The sequence below is a fragment of the Austrofundulus limnaeus genome, unplaced genomic scaffold, assembly GCF_001266775.1.
Source record: "Austrofundulus limnaeus strain Quisiro unplaced genomic scaffold, Austrofundulus_limnaeus-1.0 Scaffold113, whole genome shotgun sequence".
Classification (NCBI taxonomy): domain Eukaryota; kingdom Metazoa; phylum Chordata; class Actinopteri; order Cyprinodontiformes; family Rivulidae; genus Austrofundulus; species Austrofundulus limnaeus.
The window spans coordinates 422,948-437,697 of NW_013952515.1; the positions used below are offsets into that span (position 1 = coordinate 422,948).

General features: G+C 38.7%; 1 protein-coding gene across 2 annotated transcripts in view; it reads left to right on the forward strand.

The window, feature by feature from the left end:
* lrp8 (low density lipoprotein receptor-related protein 8, apolipoprotein e receptor) overlaps window positions 1–14,750 on the forward strand; it is a gene marked incomplete at its 5' end in the record, with an annotated part of 227,372 nt that overhangs the window by 192,191 nt on the left and 20,431 nt on the right. For both annotated transcript variants that reach the window (XM_014014271.1, XM_014014272.1), the window contains 3 exon segments: window positions 6,155–6,379; window positions 6,994–7,112; window positions 10,200–10,339. In XM_014014271.1, the coding sequence (XP_013869725.1) occupies window positions 6,155–6,379; window positions 6,994–7,112; window positions 10,200–10,339 (484 nt within the window).

Below are 14,750 nucleotides of genomic sequence, written 5' to 3' on the forward strand. Positions count from 1 at the left end.
GAGCTCTGGTCTGTTTAAAGTGGACCATATGTGAATACACCCTAAGAATTATACATACTTTCATGGCAAGATCTTCAAAAGTCTCTGAAACCACCAGAAGAAGTAACTAAATTTGTTGTTGTAAAAAATAAGTTTGAATACTTGATGAATATTGTGACACAGTTTGTAAGTTTGCAACACGGGGTATAGTTTTAGGACTTGGATTAGATGCGTGAATCTTTTTAGCATGCAGGCAGTGTGAGTAGAAGATKAAGAAATTAAAAAAAGACCAAGGATGACACAAGCCAAGACCTTAAAYTCCCTCCCCATGCTCTCCATCAGATCTGTTGGCATTGTCATCTTCTGTCTATTCATCTTGTCGGCTTCARCCTGTCCCACCTTCTGGTAGTGAAGCAGACACACCTGTAGGGCTGTGGCATCTGTTTGGTGGGAAAGGGTGGAGCTGTTTGTCCTTCACACATACACACAGTTACACAAACATCAAGTATATTGTTGTTTTTCACGTCGCAGTGTGTGTGTGTGTTTGTGTTGGCTGGCAGGTAGATGGAGGGGCCTTCTATCATCTCAGCTGAGCCATATGTTCCCTTTAATTTCACTGCCTCAATAATCGCCATCATTACTCATCTRCATACACACATGGCCACGCATACACACTCACCCTCATAAAACTCAGTGATACACTCAAGGGCTCGTGACAGAGGAAGGACAAATGAACTCATCCTTCATGAGGAACTCTATTTTCAAAGCCGTAAACAAAATGTATGCGTGCGTAGTTTCTCTAAATGATTTGCAATTAATGAAGTTGTGCATTCGACTTGCCCTTGTTTTAGCTTGCTTTGTCTTCCCTGTTGTCCTTTCTAAACGTTGTTAGTATTTGGAACATTTTTACCTAGTCTGTAGTATTTAGAAGAGAATCACAATCATGCTGTTTTTTTTTTTTTAATTTTGAGTCTCTAGGAGTGCAGAAAAGTTTAATTTAGTTTCTCCTGCTGCTGCGTAGATATCGTTATATTCTTTATGGTTCATATTTTTCAACCTGCTCAGTCGTCGGTATTTTCTATGATGTTTTCTGAACCATTGCATCACAGTATTTGCGACAGAATTGCCAAAAAAGATTTGGATGTACCAGTTACAATTTCATTGTCTTGATTCTCCTCTGGTTCTGGGTCAGACTCTGGCTCTAACATGTGAGGCTGGATGAACAAGTCTTCCCTTCTTGATGTCTTTTAATTCATTTGTAAATTAAAAGTTTCTGCACAGCTATATAGTTGTAAACCTTTCTATCAAATTGGAATGAACCAGCCTGYAACCTGGATGTGGGGGTAGGATGTGAAGCACCTCATTTGGATTTAAAGAGACAGCCTCAAACCGAGTTAATCTTAGACACACTTCATATTATTCATTTTGCGTTGAAACACGTTTATTTGGAGGCCTTAATATACATAMTCAAAAACTCCCCAAACTTCACACAATATTGTCCTCTGACAAAAATAACAGGATTCCATTGGAATTTTTAATGGGCGTGGCCACATGACTTAGGAAAGGGGTGAAAGGGGGCTTGTGGAGTTACAATARGGAGAAATTCAGACCAAAGCATTGCAGTTCCACTTTAAATAGACCCTAATTGAATTATTTAAATGTGAAAATGAAGAATTTAAAAGCCTGATATGTGCCCTTTAAATCTAAATTAAGGCCATAAAATTTGGTTCAGTGTTGTGGCTGTTTCACTGTTATAAAAAGTAAAATGAGAGCAATCTAACTAGCCCTTCTCTCTTTGTAATCTTTGTAATTGGAGAATTTTGGCTTGGGGGTAATAGCAACAGTTACTTTAATTAGACACTTAAATACTTGACTGAATAACTGTCCAAGACTCATTCAAAGCAAATGTCTTTAGAYATTTTGAAGAGAGGAGATGTGTTTTTTGTAGGACAGCATTTGTTCTTCAGGCTTCCTAGAGGGAAGTTCAGTCCTACCTAATCAAATTATACCAAACAGCATTATCTAAACTATGCAACAAAGTTTGTGATTCCCTGATTTACTACATACTGTATATTCCAAGTTTGGATGTTTGCTTTAAACCTTCTTTTAGCTGCACCTTAGATTAAATTAATTATTTGATCTCAAACATGCAACWGTAAAAATGCCTGCATCAGTACATTAAATCAGGAAATCAAAAAGCTGCCTAGGAACTAGTGAAGCAGCATTCACACCACATTGTGGGTAATACTACAGGTAATATGGAGGCAGTGGTAGATAAATGACAGGACAGTTTCAAACTGTAATCTGCTACTTCAGTTGCCTTGCTTGAAAATAAAACCTCCAAGATGCAACAACTCTAATAAAAACTGTTAACATGTATTCTTAAGATTTATTTTTTTTCTTTCTTGAATTTTTTTTCTAATAAGGTGCAATTCAACAAATAATTAAAGGCACAGTGTGTAGGATTTGTTGTTTTCASCKACATCTAGTGGTTGAGTGGTCGAATCATCCTCCCTGGTCCCCCCACCCCCACCCCCTGCTTCCAAATGCAAAGCAGTTGCTACGGTGTCTCTCAGGTGTCAAAAACCTTTGATAATTCCAACCGCGATGTCTACCAGCAGMTTCAGGGCTAGTGATGTTTCAAGTGGTAAGATTATGAGCTTTAATAAGTAAAATTATCCCAGCTACAATGACAGACAACAAATATTACATTTATAGTATTACAACTAAAACCGATTTTGATGCCGCCACCGCAGTTTGTCCTTCATGAGCCTTCGTAGACAAGATGGCGGTGCAAGATGGCGGCTGCCTGTGTGGCGACCCGCGACCATGGAGATATATAAATAGCTTTTTATAAGGTAAAAAATAATAAAACAAGGTATTTGTCTGCAATTATTAGACATGTTTTTTATTATTGTCATTAGTGATTATCTCAATTTCGGCTAAAAGAATTGACAAAATCCTACACATTGTTCCTTTAAGCATTTTTAAGTGTGAACTGGTTCCCATTGATGGTGAGGGTTTCCTGGCATATTTATAATGACAAACATGTCTTGGGTCAATGTCTTGTTAACTTCTCACCATGATACAGATGTCTGTTGCAAACAGTTGTTTAGCCAATTACCGATGCAATCTGTTCTGTGGTCTTGGACTCATTTGTTTCCTTCTGATTCTCCTCTGCAGCCTGTAGCCTTGGGTTTTGCTTCCAATCTGTTCCCTGCAGTACAGTTGAAAACCTTGAACTACAAAGGTGAATAAAAGCAACAGTGAGCTTTCTAATATTCTTATTAAAAAACAGARCAAAGACCTGGTGAGATGTATGTTTCTGACAGAACTCATGTAACATATATTTTCAGTGCCATGGCTATTTGAGATTAAATTCAGGTACTAAATACACCACCGCTGCATCAATAACATGAGGGATTTAAACCACATCTACTTAGCTCCAGCCCTCACTTCAGTTTGCTCTCTGAAGGAGAGCCGGTTGTGGCATTCATGTTTTACATCCTGAGGCACAAAAGAAGAGAGTGAATCCAGATTATCTGTCGTCCTGACTCAGTGGCACCCCCGAGCATTACGGTCAACAGTCTACAAAAACAGGGATGCCAAGAATATCTATGGTGGCAAAAAGTAACACAGTCAATTAGCAACACAATCTGCTCGCAGGTCCTGCTGTCATCCATCTCCTCCTGATCCTTCGCTCCAATTATCTCAGCAGCCTTCAGCTGTGGTTAAGGTACTCCTCCCGTTCAAAAACCTTTTCCCTTTGTATGTGAGCTTTYCCCTACCCTTTAATGAGACAGATTTGTCAGGAAACTTTAATTTGTCCTGAGGTGTGTGTAAGAGAGTGAATGGTTGTCTGCATGTAGCCTTGTGATGGACTTGTCCATGGTGTACCCTCACCCATGAAATARATGGATGGATGGATGGATGGATGGATGGATGGATGGATGGATGGATGGATGGATGGATTTAACAGAAAGTGAAAATAATTTGCTATATCTTTGCATGTGTGTAGTGAGAGAATAGAAGGGGAAGTAAGAAAACTGAACTAGAAAAGAAAAATAAAAAACTATGACACTTTTAGGCTTGAAGGAATCCAAATCACTCTTCACTCCAGAGTTTACCATATTTATTCAAGTATAATATGTAAAATTAAATCCATAAAATCATCCATAAAGTTGGAGGGGGTGGGGGGTAGTACTATACTCGGATAAATATTTTTACTTATGTATTTTAACTGAAATATCGGCTTCATTCACAAAATGCCTGAGTCTGGAAATGAGACCGCGTCGTGAAAAGCAGTTGAAGCGAGCTTACCTCTGACACTCCTCCGTGCTTCAGAGCAAGATAATAACAGATCCAGGCAGGTGACATGATGTGAAAAAAAGGGGGGAAAAGTAGTCCTGCTCCTTAGTAATGATAGCGAACTAATGACATTAAYGTGTGACCGAGCCGCTCCTCGAACAACAACAAACACATGTTCGTCTCTAATGGCTGCCATCTACCGGTGTTCTGAAAAGGTTAGTATCCYTGAAAAATGTTTCCCCACCAGAGTGGGTGCTTGCGAGTAGGAAGTAATCTGCTTTTCCTCCACAAGATGGCCCAAATCTCATGTGAAGTCTCTGACTTTTGTGTTGGCGCCTCCTGGTGGACTATGTGTAAAACGCCAGAATTCAAATGATGATGCTACAGCTGATATATTTTTGTTGTCAAAATACCTTTTAGTACATATGTTGTTAAAATAAAATGAACAGACCAATGATCATTTTACTGATATGTATAAARACTGCAAAGGCTGAAAAATCTTGAAGTCTGTATGAAATTGGAGATAGTTTGAGGATTCAATTTTTTATGCTTTTTAAGTTCAAAAAAGGGGGGGTCGTATTATACATGAGATCGTATTATACACGAATAAATACGGTAGGACCAAGATTATCTTGTGATAAGAAATAGCAGAATTGTAGACATTTTAGTCAAACTATGAAATTAGCCCTTTGTGGGATATCTCATGTGATCTCCCATGACCTGTTTGTGCTGGGAGTATTAGCTGTGAATGGCTTTCATTGATACCTGAGGCCATCTTAAAATCTCTTTGCACTGCAAGGCCCTGCCTGGGTCAGCCCAACTTCAAACTCATGTTCAACATGTTTGTATTAGCCCTTAACGCCCCGTTCCGCCCTAATTTCTGGAACCCCAAAAACCTAGTTTCTATCTAAGCCGGGCTACACGACCCGATTTGACGTCAGCTACTGTTGCTCATTGATTGGTTCATTGAACAGGGGGGTTACATCACACGAGCAAGAGTAACTTTACATGAATTGTTTGCAGTGACCGTAACATGTATTTTCACACAAGTTTAACTACACAGCAATAGTAGCTAGCTACCAAACAATAACAATTTAATGTTAGCTACCATTAGCTTACCGTTCTCTGTTGTCCCGCCTTCTCGTCTTAAGCRTCGTACTGCTGGACGGTCTGGTACAACTTCCACTATTTTTCCTTTGAGGTTGGTGTAGTCCAATTTTGTTGTGCTTTTGCAAATAAAATGAAATGAGGTTTGTGTGTGTTTAATACTTTGACTCTGCTCACATCAAGGTGGTACAATGCAAACCCAACCAGGGCTGGGGTAGTATGATGTTCAATTGCAGCAAAACTGACGTAGTTCTGAGTTGAAAGTGTTCCAGTTTCCAGCTTGTCAGAACGTTGGRAAAAAAAAAGGGTTTCTGTTTTTTGCTCTGATGAAATGTGGCAATAACACTGTAAAATAGCACACTACATGGCATTTTGAGTGTACAAACAGTATTGAAACATATTGCCTAATAATTGCCATAAGGTACTACGAGTACGCCTGACTAATGTACAGTAAACAACACGGAAATGCTAAAAAGCATAAAAGGAAAGAGTTTCACTCTCTGTTGATGCGAGGAGCAGTACGGTCGAGTTGCACTGACTTCCCGATACAAAATTATGACATTAGAGGCTGCTGCAGTTTATATTTCTGACTCAGAAGTCAGAAATTCTAGATGTGACAGGTTGCGTTGCCCTTCGCACAAATACCTCTCTTACGTTAGTTTTCTGATGCACACACTATGGAAAAGTACAAGAAAAAGAAATAAAACCTAAGAGACTAGAAAGGACATAATTCAGTTAGTTTTGGTCTTCCATCCCACAGTGCGTACATCAACGAAGCCAGTGACTCATCGCAGCAGGTGACGCTGATCGACTCGCTCCACTCCCCGGAGGGGCTGGCTGTAGACTGGGTCCACAAGAACATCTACTGGACYGACTCGGGCAACAAGAGCATCTCTGTCGCCACAGGAGACGGCAGGAAGAAAAAGGTGCTAATAGCCACTGAGCTTAGTGAGCCACGGGCCATCGCAGTGGACCCACACCAAGGGTGAGTGAAAACTTTTAGAGTTCAGTTACTTTAGAACAGATGGACGAATCTTAAGAGACGGGCACAGAAGCAGAGCTCGAAGGGGAAAGTGTGAGGAGACGTCTGGTCTGACCAGCCTGTGGCCATCCTTTCTTTGTTGAGTGTAAACACGTCATTATATCAAAACCTTGTTGAGAAGTTGGTCTTAAAAGATTTGACCAAAACAAAGAGATGTTGTTTTTACTGCTACACCATAAGCAGTTTATCAGTTCTTCAGAGAAACCGTGTGACTCCTTTCTTTCTTTTTCATTCTCTTTGTTTGAAGTTTTGAGCTCCCCAAAGGAATCTTTCCACAGCTCCACAAAGCTTGGCTAGCATGAAATACATGCAAATGAAGCCATGTTTTCAAATGTTTCTCATGGACACATTTGAAAATGGTCCAAGATTCCATTCRGTGTCCTTAAGGCCTGTTTCAGCCGTAAAACAATGTCATTTTGAAGGGAAAACAATAAAAAAGAGAATATTGGATTCAGTCCTAAATTGACTGTGACTTCGCACACACACCGTCACCCAGGAGGGGCTTTTTTATTTTAAATTTCTGACATTGATTTGGTTTGATTTGTGTCTGTCCACAGGTTTATGTACTGGTCCGACTGGGGAGATCAGGCCAAAATTGAGAAAGCTGGGATGAATGGAGTAGACAGACAAGTTCTGGTGTCTGATCATATAGAGTGGCCGAATGGAATCACTCTAGGTAAGAAAAACTGCTTCAAACTAGGGCTGCAGCTAAACGATTATTTTAGTAATYGATYAATTTATCGATTATTCTGATGATTAATCRAGTAATCGGATATTTAAAAAACTGTCATGTTCTGCAGTAATTACTTGAGCTTATTTTATGAGAAATACAATAATTTAATATTGTGAAGGGGTAATCTACATTTGCTGATGACCCTGCTGCAATCAAAGTAAAATTACAACACCAGTTGTATTAATTCAAGCATTTTAAGCTCCAGTTACTTGTATTTATGTGTGAGGTCTGAGGAGGCATTAATTAAAAGCACTCTGTCATTGAATCATTTTTAACCTTCACAGAAAAATCTAAATGCTGTAAATTTATTCTTATGGATTGGAAAACAATGTCTTTTCTTATTACTTTTTTTGTTAGAAATTTAATAAGTAAAATGGGTAATTATAAACATTTGGGTTTTGCAGTTGAGTTTTGTAGAGTTCACTTGTTAATTGTAACAAAAAAAAATCATATTTTTAAGACTGTTATTAGGTTGGTGTAGGGTTCCCATTTAGGCAACAAAAGATTTGGTCTTGACTGCTTAGCTACAAACAAATATGACATTACTAATGAAGGCTAAAATCATAAAAGCAGCAGCAAATAATAAAAAAAATTCAACTGTCTTCTATAAATACTTTTACACTTGAAATATTCACTCCAAGTATCTCATTTAAATTAAGATAAAAGCAAATCAACAAATAAAAGTGTTTCAGCTCAAGCTGTCGATCTGTTGCTGTGCTTTTATTTTATCTGACAAACTTACAGTAAGTCTTGTTTTTAATCACACAACTTCCACACTGTTTAATAAAACCCTGCCAGGTCACCATGATTRGTCAGCACAAATAACATTAGCTTAAATAWACCTCCTCCTTGTACATCTGTAACATGACCGATYATCACAGATTTAGGTAAYYGTAATTTGCAAAGGAACRTRAACAAATACCTGTTGTTAACTCCGGACACGTTCGGGTCATGCAGCAGCTGTTTTTGTTCCGGTGCAGAAGCGCTGAGGACGTGCAGTGCATTGAGTGTTGTCGTCTTTTCTGTTTGGTTTTAAATGTTCCCATGYTTTTTATAATTTGTCGTTTTCTGAGTGCTTCATTTCGGCACTCTTCGTCTTCTTTTAAAGCTAAACATAGTGCTTAGCGAGTATACACGTGTCAACGGTGTAACCGTTAGCGGAAGCGCTAACGTGGTAGCATTGCGTAACACAAATAACGTTCCGGTCGGACAAAAGTGCACCGATTATAACAGTATGTATTTTTTACGAAGCTTCGAGGCAGAAAATTTGCCTCGAGGATTTCACTGGGAGGCAGAACTTGTGTTGTGATACCTTGTCTAAGTTTGGACTTTTAAGTTTTTAAAATTTTGACATGTTTTTGATCTTCGTCCATWTTTTCTGATGTGTAATGATGTTCTATTTTGTCTTTAAGCTTTATTCCTGTTGTATTTTGCCTYATTTGATGGTCGTCATATAAATTGCACTATTTTCCTTGTACCTGATGTTGTTTTTTTGCATTTGTGTTCAGACATTTAGTAATAATTATTCATTTTTGATTTGGTTTTGAGTATTGTTTACTCAAGAGGAGGGATTGTCATGGACTAATTATTTATATCTGTTTCACCTTGACCCTGTCCAGTACTTATATCTTATGATAACTTATTTCGGCTCTTAATCTGTTTGTTCCAGACGTCAGGAATCCAGCGACAGACTGACCTCTCTTGTTTGATAAGTTAACTCTTTGGGCTGAGAGCCCTGTTTATTGGCTAGGCAGTAATATTTGTCAGATTGTCATTGGTTGTAAACTGTCACATGGTGTTAACATGATGTTATATTATTGGCTTGCTGTCTGCTGACGTGAGCCACAACCCGACAGACTTCCTTGATTGTTTTCTGTTTGTTGTTGCTCAAGAATTAAATCATTCGACGACCATACACGCMGACYTTCTGTGCATTTATTCCAACGTGTTTCTGCATTCTTGATAAACTTTGCCACGACAATGTAATTGAATTACTCGAATGATTCGAGGAATCGTTTCAGCCCTACTTCATACAAAACAAAATAAGGAAACGAGCGGTAAGATTTGGGAGATGAACCCAGTTACAGTTGAGTTTTAGGGCTCTCCATCAAACCAGCTTCAAAATGAATATATCACACACTACATACTGTCAATGCATACCTTCATCCTTTTCAACCCCCTCAGCAGCACCAGCAGATTTCTCTCCACTGCCCTTGCCTGAGGAGAAATAGAAGCACACATTCGCCTCTCTCTGTGGAATTGAGATGTCGCGGTACGTGCATGAAAACAAATTATTTTTAGAATAAGGCAAATGAGAGTGAGCCCAGACAGCATTACACTCTTATGAGAGAAGAGGTGGATTATTTTCCCYTGGTCATTGATTTCATAGAGTGACTGACTGAGTCATAAGAAAYGAATTCAAATTGTGATTTTTTTTCYTACTCCATAATAGGGAATTAATGTAATTTCTGTTCACTTTGTGGCTCCCTTCGCTGACTCCTTTCAACATGTGCTTCCTGCTTTTATTATAGCTTTTTTTTTTCCCCAGACCTTTGTGAAAATATATGTCTACAAACTTGTAAGTTAACCCCAATAGTACTTTATGGCCAATAGCGATCAAAAACCAATGTTCCAGGCCTCCTCTCACTGTTCAAAGGGCCGTTACTCAGAGAATAATGGAAATGTTAAACACCAAATCATTCTTCTAAAGGACGTCCAGCAAAACTAATGAATTTGCTTGGGGGGGAATATATTACCCCCAGCAAAGCAAGTCAAGCAGCAAYATTACAATCACATCTGTGTTTTCTCAGCACAGGCCCTTCAGCCGTCATGTCAGAAAAGATTGATGGTGTAGCTACTGGGCCATTTCATTCATATACCCCTCACCCTGCTCCGTTCTTTGTTGAATGACCTTTCTCTCTCTCTCTCTCTCTCTCTCTCTCTCTGTTCACCTTCTTCCTCCTCCTCTTTTCTTCTTCTCCCTCCTGGTTTTGTTCTTTTTCCATCTAACCCCCACCTACATCTTGTCAGATTTGTCTAACAGGCGTCTCTACTGGGTGGACTCCAAGCTGCACCTGCTGTCAAGCGTGGATCTGAACGGAGACAACCGCAAAGTGCTGCTCTCCTCCCACCACCACCTCGGACACCCMTTCGCCCTCACAGTGTTCGAGGTACAAGGAAAAGTTCATGGTAGAATATTCTCAGTATTTAGTCCAGCCAGTAGGTGCAGAGCACTTTGGTTGATTTCGTAATTTGCCTTTTTAATACTGCAGAAAGATCATTTTGCAGTTTAGCACATGAAATGTGTACCTTCTGACTGTAGGGGTTGGAGATTTAAAAGACATTTCAATAATGGGTCATTTACTGATTGACTGAAGAAACTGAGGTGTTTTGTATGAATCGCAGTGGAGTAAGCTCAAGAAGTAATTGATAATTTGCTGCTCGCCGGCTGCAGAGTCACAGTGAAGTGAAGCAATCAATAMAACTAATATGGATGTATTTTTTAAGTGGAGCAAAAGTCAGTCTGTCTGATTCCATCAAGAGTAGGTTTGGACAAGGTGGAAAACTGGCTGAGGGGAGAAGAACAGAGGCGAAGTTTAAAAAGAAGCAGAAGGCAAAACGTTATCAGTCAGAAATATTTTCTTTCTTTTTTTTCTTTTTTTCGTTGCACATGCTGCGATGAGAAGCAGCGAAAAGGGAGGACATCCATCATGTCTAGCTCAGAGGATGTGCATTGATGTTGGGTATAAATGTGTGTCTGTTGTAAAGAATTTATGTTTCCGAAAAGGCAACCCTCAAAATTAATAGCCCTCAAATGTTCTGCTCTGTGTTCGGTTCTGGGTCTGCTACAGAACAAATTAAAAACCATCTAGCCATAGAGAAGGTTGTCTTACTTCTGGAAAAAAAACAGCTGTGGGGAATTTTCCTGAGTCGAATTGTGAACTGAAACACTGAACACCTTTTGCGAGTAAATTTMTTTCTGGAAATTTGTGGCAAGTTTAATAAAATGTTTCCACACAGTCTTCATGGGGAAACAGGCAGGTGGAAGTTTGCTGACAATGGGGGGGTTTATTATTCCAGAAGGTGTTGGATCAATCAGGGCACTGGAGTTTGGTGAGAAAAACACACAGGAAAGGGTCATGAAACAAAACCAGTACCATCTCTTAGTGTTGTAGTCAAGACCACCGAATCCAAGACCAAGTCAAGTCCAAGACCAGAGTGTGTCGAGACCAAATCKAGACTTTTAGTGGCTGGACCAAGTTGAGACCAAGACCAGAAAAATAAACAGAAACTAGTTCTGTAAAACAAACAGTATACTGTACACAGGTAGCTAACATACTATGTAGCTAATATTAAGTAAATATGTTTGTGTGAGGGTTGGGTAAAGAATTTTGTTAGCGGCAGATTGCTAACGTTAGCTAGTTAGCTTTGCTAGCATCACATAGCATCTTTCTTTCTTTGTGCATCTTTTCTGTGATTGTAAAAGTTTGCTGTAGTCCCCACCATCTCTGAAAGCAAAACACTACAGAATTTACATATTGCTGTATGCTTTCTCCTGGACGTTGTTTTACAAATACATTTGCAAATTAGCAATGAGTTGCGCTTGGATTTGAATCTGTACGTTTTACATCCAATGAAAGCAAGGTTGATGACAAAATAAAGACAATACCCTAGCAGTTTGCTTGATTTTCTTTCAAGAGCAGTCAAACCCATAACAGTGGAAACACTGTTAAGGTCTTGACTGATCTTGAAATAAAATCCAGTCTTCAATGTCTGAGACCGAGACAAGACTGAGACCATCAAAAAGTGGTCTCAAAACCAAGACCAAGTACTACAACACTGCCATCTCTACAAACTTTTAAAAATGTTTGTCACTTTACAGGGGCAATATCATGTAAAACCAACTTTTTTGAGTTTTATAACATGTTATAATCTCATAAAAAACATGCCCAAAGCCTTGCTTTGACTCATTCATGCATGTTTGAGAAATCCTGCAGCGTTTTTAGGAAGCCATGCTGAGGAGCAAAACGACAGGTGGGGACCAGAAACGCCCCTGGGACGTGTCTTTAAGCCAAGCTTCCTCATCAGCACACGTCGCCCATAACTCCTGCAGGCTCTCAGCAGTAACAAAGCAAACAACTGGTGAAACTGAAAGTGAAACTTAACTGTTTGCTGAGCTCAACTACTTCTCACTCAGTGAAGCTCTTTTCAGATTCAAAATACCTTTGAGGAAATGTATTTTCAGATGCCAAGTAAACTGCATTGTAGCGCGAGCCCCCACCCCCACCTGCCCTGAAATGGGTGGGACAGAAGCGAAAGGTGGTTCTTAAAGAGACAGAGGCCAATTTCAAGGTGTTTAGAAGAGCAAGTGATGAGAAGATAAGTTTATTTTCTATTTAAACATAAAAACAGCATTTTAATAACAACTAAAGGTGACATAGATACTTTATTATGGTATAGTATTTAAATATATGCCTGAGAAACGCATAATATTGCCCCTTTAACTTATATATTCAGAAACAAATCATGAGTATAAGCTTTTCAGAAATGTTTTTTTTTTGTCAATACTCAAATATGCCCACCTCAGTTCTGTGCCATTTGAATTTATTGTTTATCCCATAATTTTGTAGTGGAAAAAAAGCTTAATTTAAGTGCAACATTTTTAATAAAATTGTGGTAAAAACTCATTGAGACAAAGAAGACATTCCATTAAATACGAAGAAAAAAATGTTCCAAACATTAAATTAAAGATATATTGATAAAAATTCAACKGTTCCACTATTAAAATGCTAGTTGGAAACCTAACTTTTTGCTTTAATCAAACATTTGCAATCCTTTGTTTCTAAACTGTTGCTACTACACCTATGCAATATTTTCATTTATTATCTTTTTAAGCGACTTAACTGTGAGTTGTCCCAAATGTGACATTTGTTCGACATTTTATATGCTGACTCAGCGCTTACCCCCTGAAGAGAACAGACAAAGAACTTCTCCAWCAAAAGTCTTGAAACACAATCGCCAAACTCACAGAAAGACTTTTTGACACAAATTCCCGCAGTCATTGTCAGCCCCCTGCCTTCACACCAAGCCCCGAGGAAATATAGACATTATAGGCTCACAAAAGGTAACCGTTTTTTTTCTACCTCTAGTATTATTCCATCACTTTTTATTCCCTCTTTGTTTGTCTAGAGGGCATAGATGAAAAGAGGAAATTGTGTTTGGGAAGAAGAAAAAAGGAGAAGATACTGGAAACTGATATGTTCCAAAAAAACAACCCATTTGGTGCTTTATCGGAAAAATAAAGATATTATTGTCTCCACGGTCTCATGGGRTGTATTAAATTGAAAGCAATTCTTATTATTAATAACAAATGCAGCACAGTGTGTCACCACAGTTTTATAAAACAAAGAAAAATGCATTAAATAGTTTTCGTTAACCAAAATCTTCTGATCAGATCAAACGATTTATCTAATAAAATGACTGAAAACATGATGTAACCTGCAGTGGAATGACTTCTGAAACAAGACGATACATCTTCTCCCATCATCAACGTCTTTTCTGTGTTCGTTTTTTTATTTATGACTTTGTATTCATGCTTCTGAGACAGAATCAGAGTAAAATCATCAAAGGCTGTTTTCCCCTTGACCCTTTAAAGACTCCATTTAGACGTAGCGTCTTTCCACCGAGAGACACCGACGTGATGCAACGCCATGTGCTCAGGAGAGTTTCCTGTGCGCACCTGTGTATCGGTTCAACACATGAAAGATTCACCTTGATCTTACAACAAAGAGAACCACTCTCCTCAGGTGCGCCTTGCCGTTTGAAGCCGTCAAGGTCAGAAAAAAGGGACGTGTGAAAAGATTGACAGCAAAGAACCTGAACAAGAAAAAAAAAGAAGTAAACAGACTGACGGCTTGAAAAAGACATCTATAGAGGAGGCAAAAGAAGAGATGGAATAAAAGATTTGAGACTAGTTTTATCAGCACGGCTGAWATTTGTCTTTCACTGTTTCAGCATAACTGTCGTAGGAGTAAAGTTTATCTCAATAAAAGCACAGAGGATGGAGGAATACAGATATTTATTGAAAGATGGAAAAGGTGGAGATTGGAGAAAGGTTAAGTCCACTGATAATCCAACACAAATAGAAAAAAGCTGTGACTGAACCAAACCTAAACACACTTTACAAATTTCTGCTTGGACCCTGCTGCTCGTTCTATGGAGAAAAAAAGAAATCTACTTTATATATATGATGACTTATTTTATCTTTCCCGTTTTATATCTTTATTTCTAGTTTGTATATTTTCTCTTCAGTTTTGAACCTGCTCGTATTCCCTCCATGTCTTTGCTTCCTTTTCCTTTATACCTTAATTGATGGTTCCCGAACAGACTGAGTGACTCAGTGAATACCAAGTGTCTTGACCACTTGGGCWGTGAATCAGTTTAGTTTCTAATATCACTAATGATAATTGCAAGGCTGTGTGTGAGAGTTACTGAAAAACAAGAACATGAAAAAAGATGTTCATGGTTCCAGTGTTCAGAGTACCTCACCGGGTTGGGACTGTTGTTGGTCACTTGAAATTA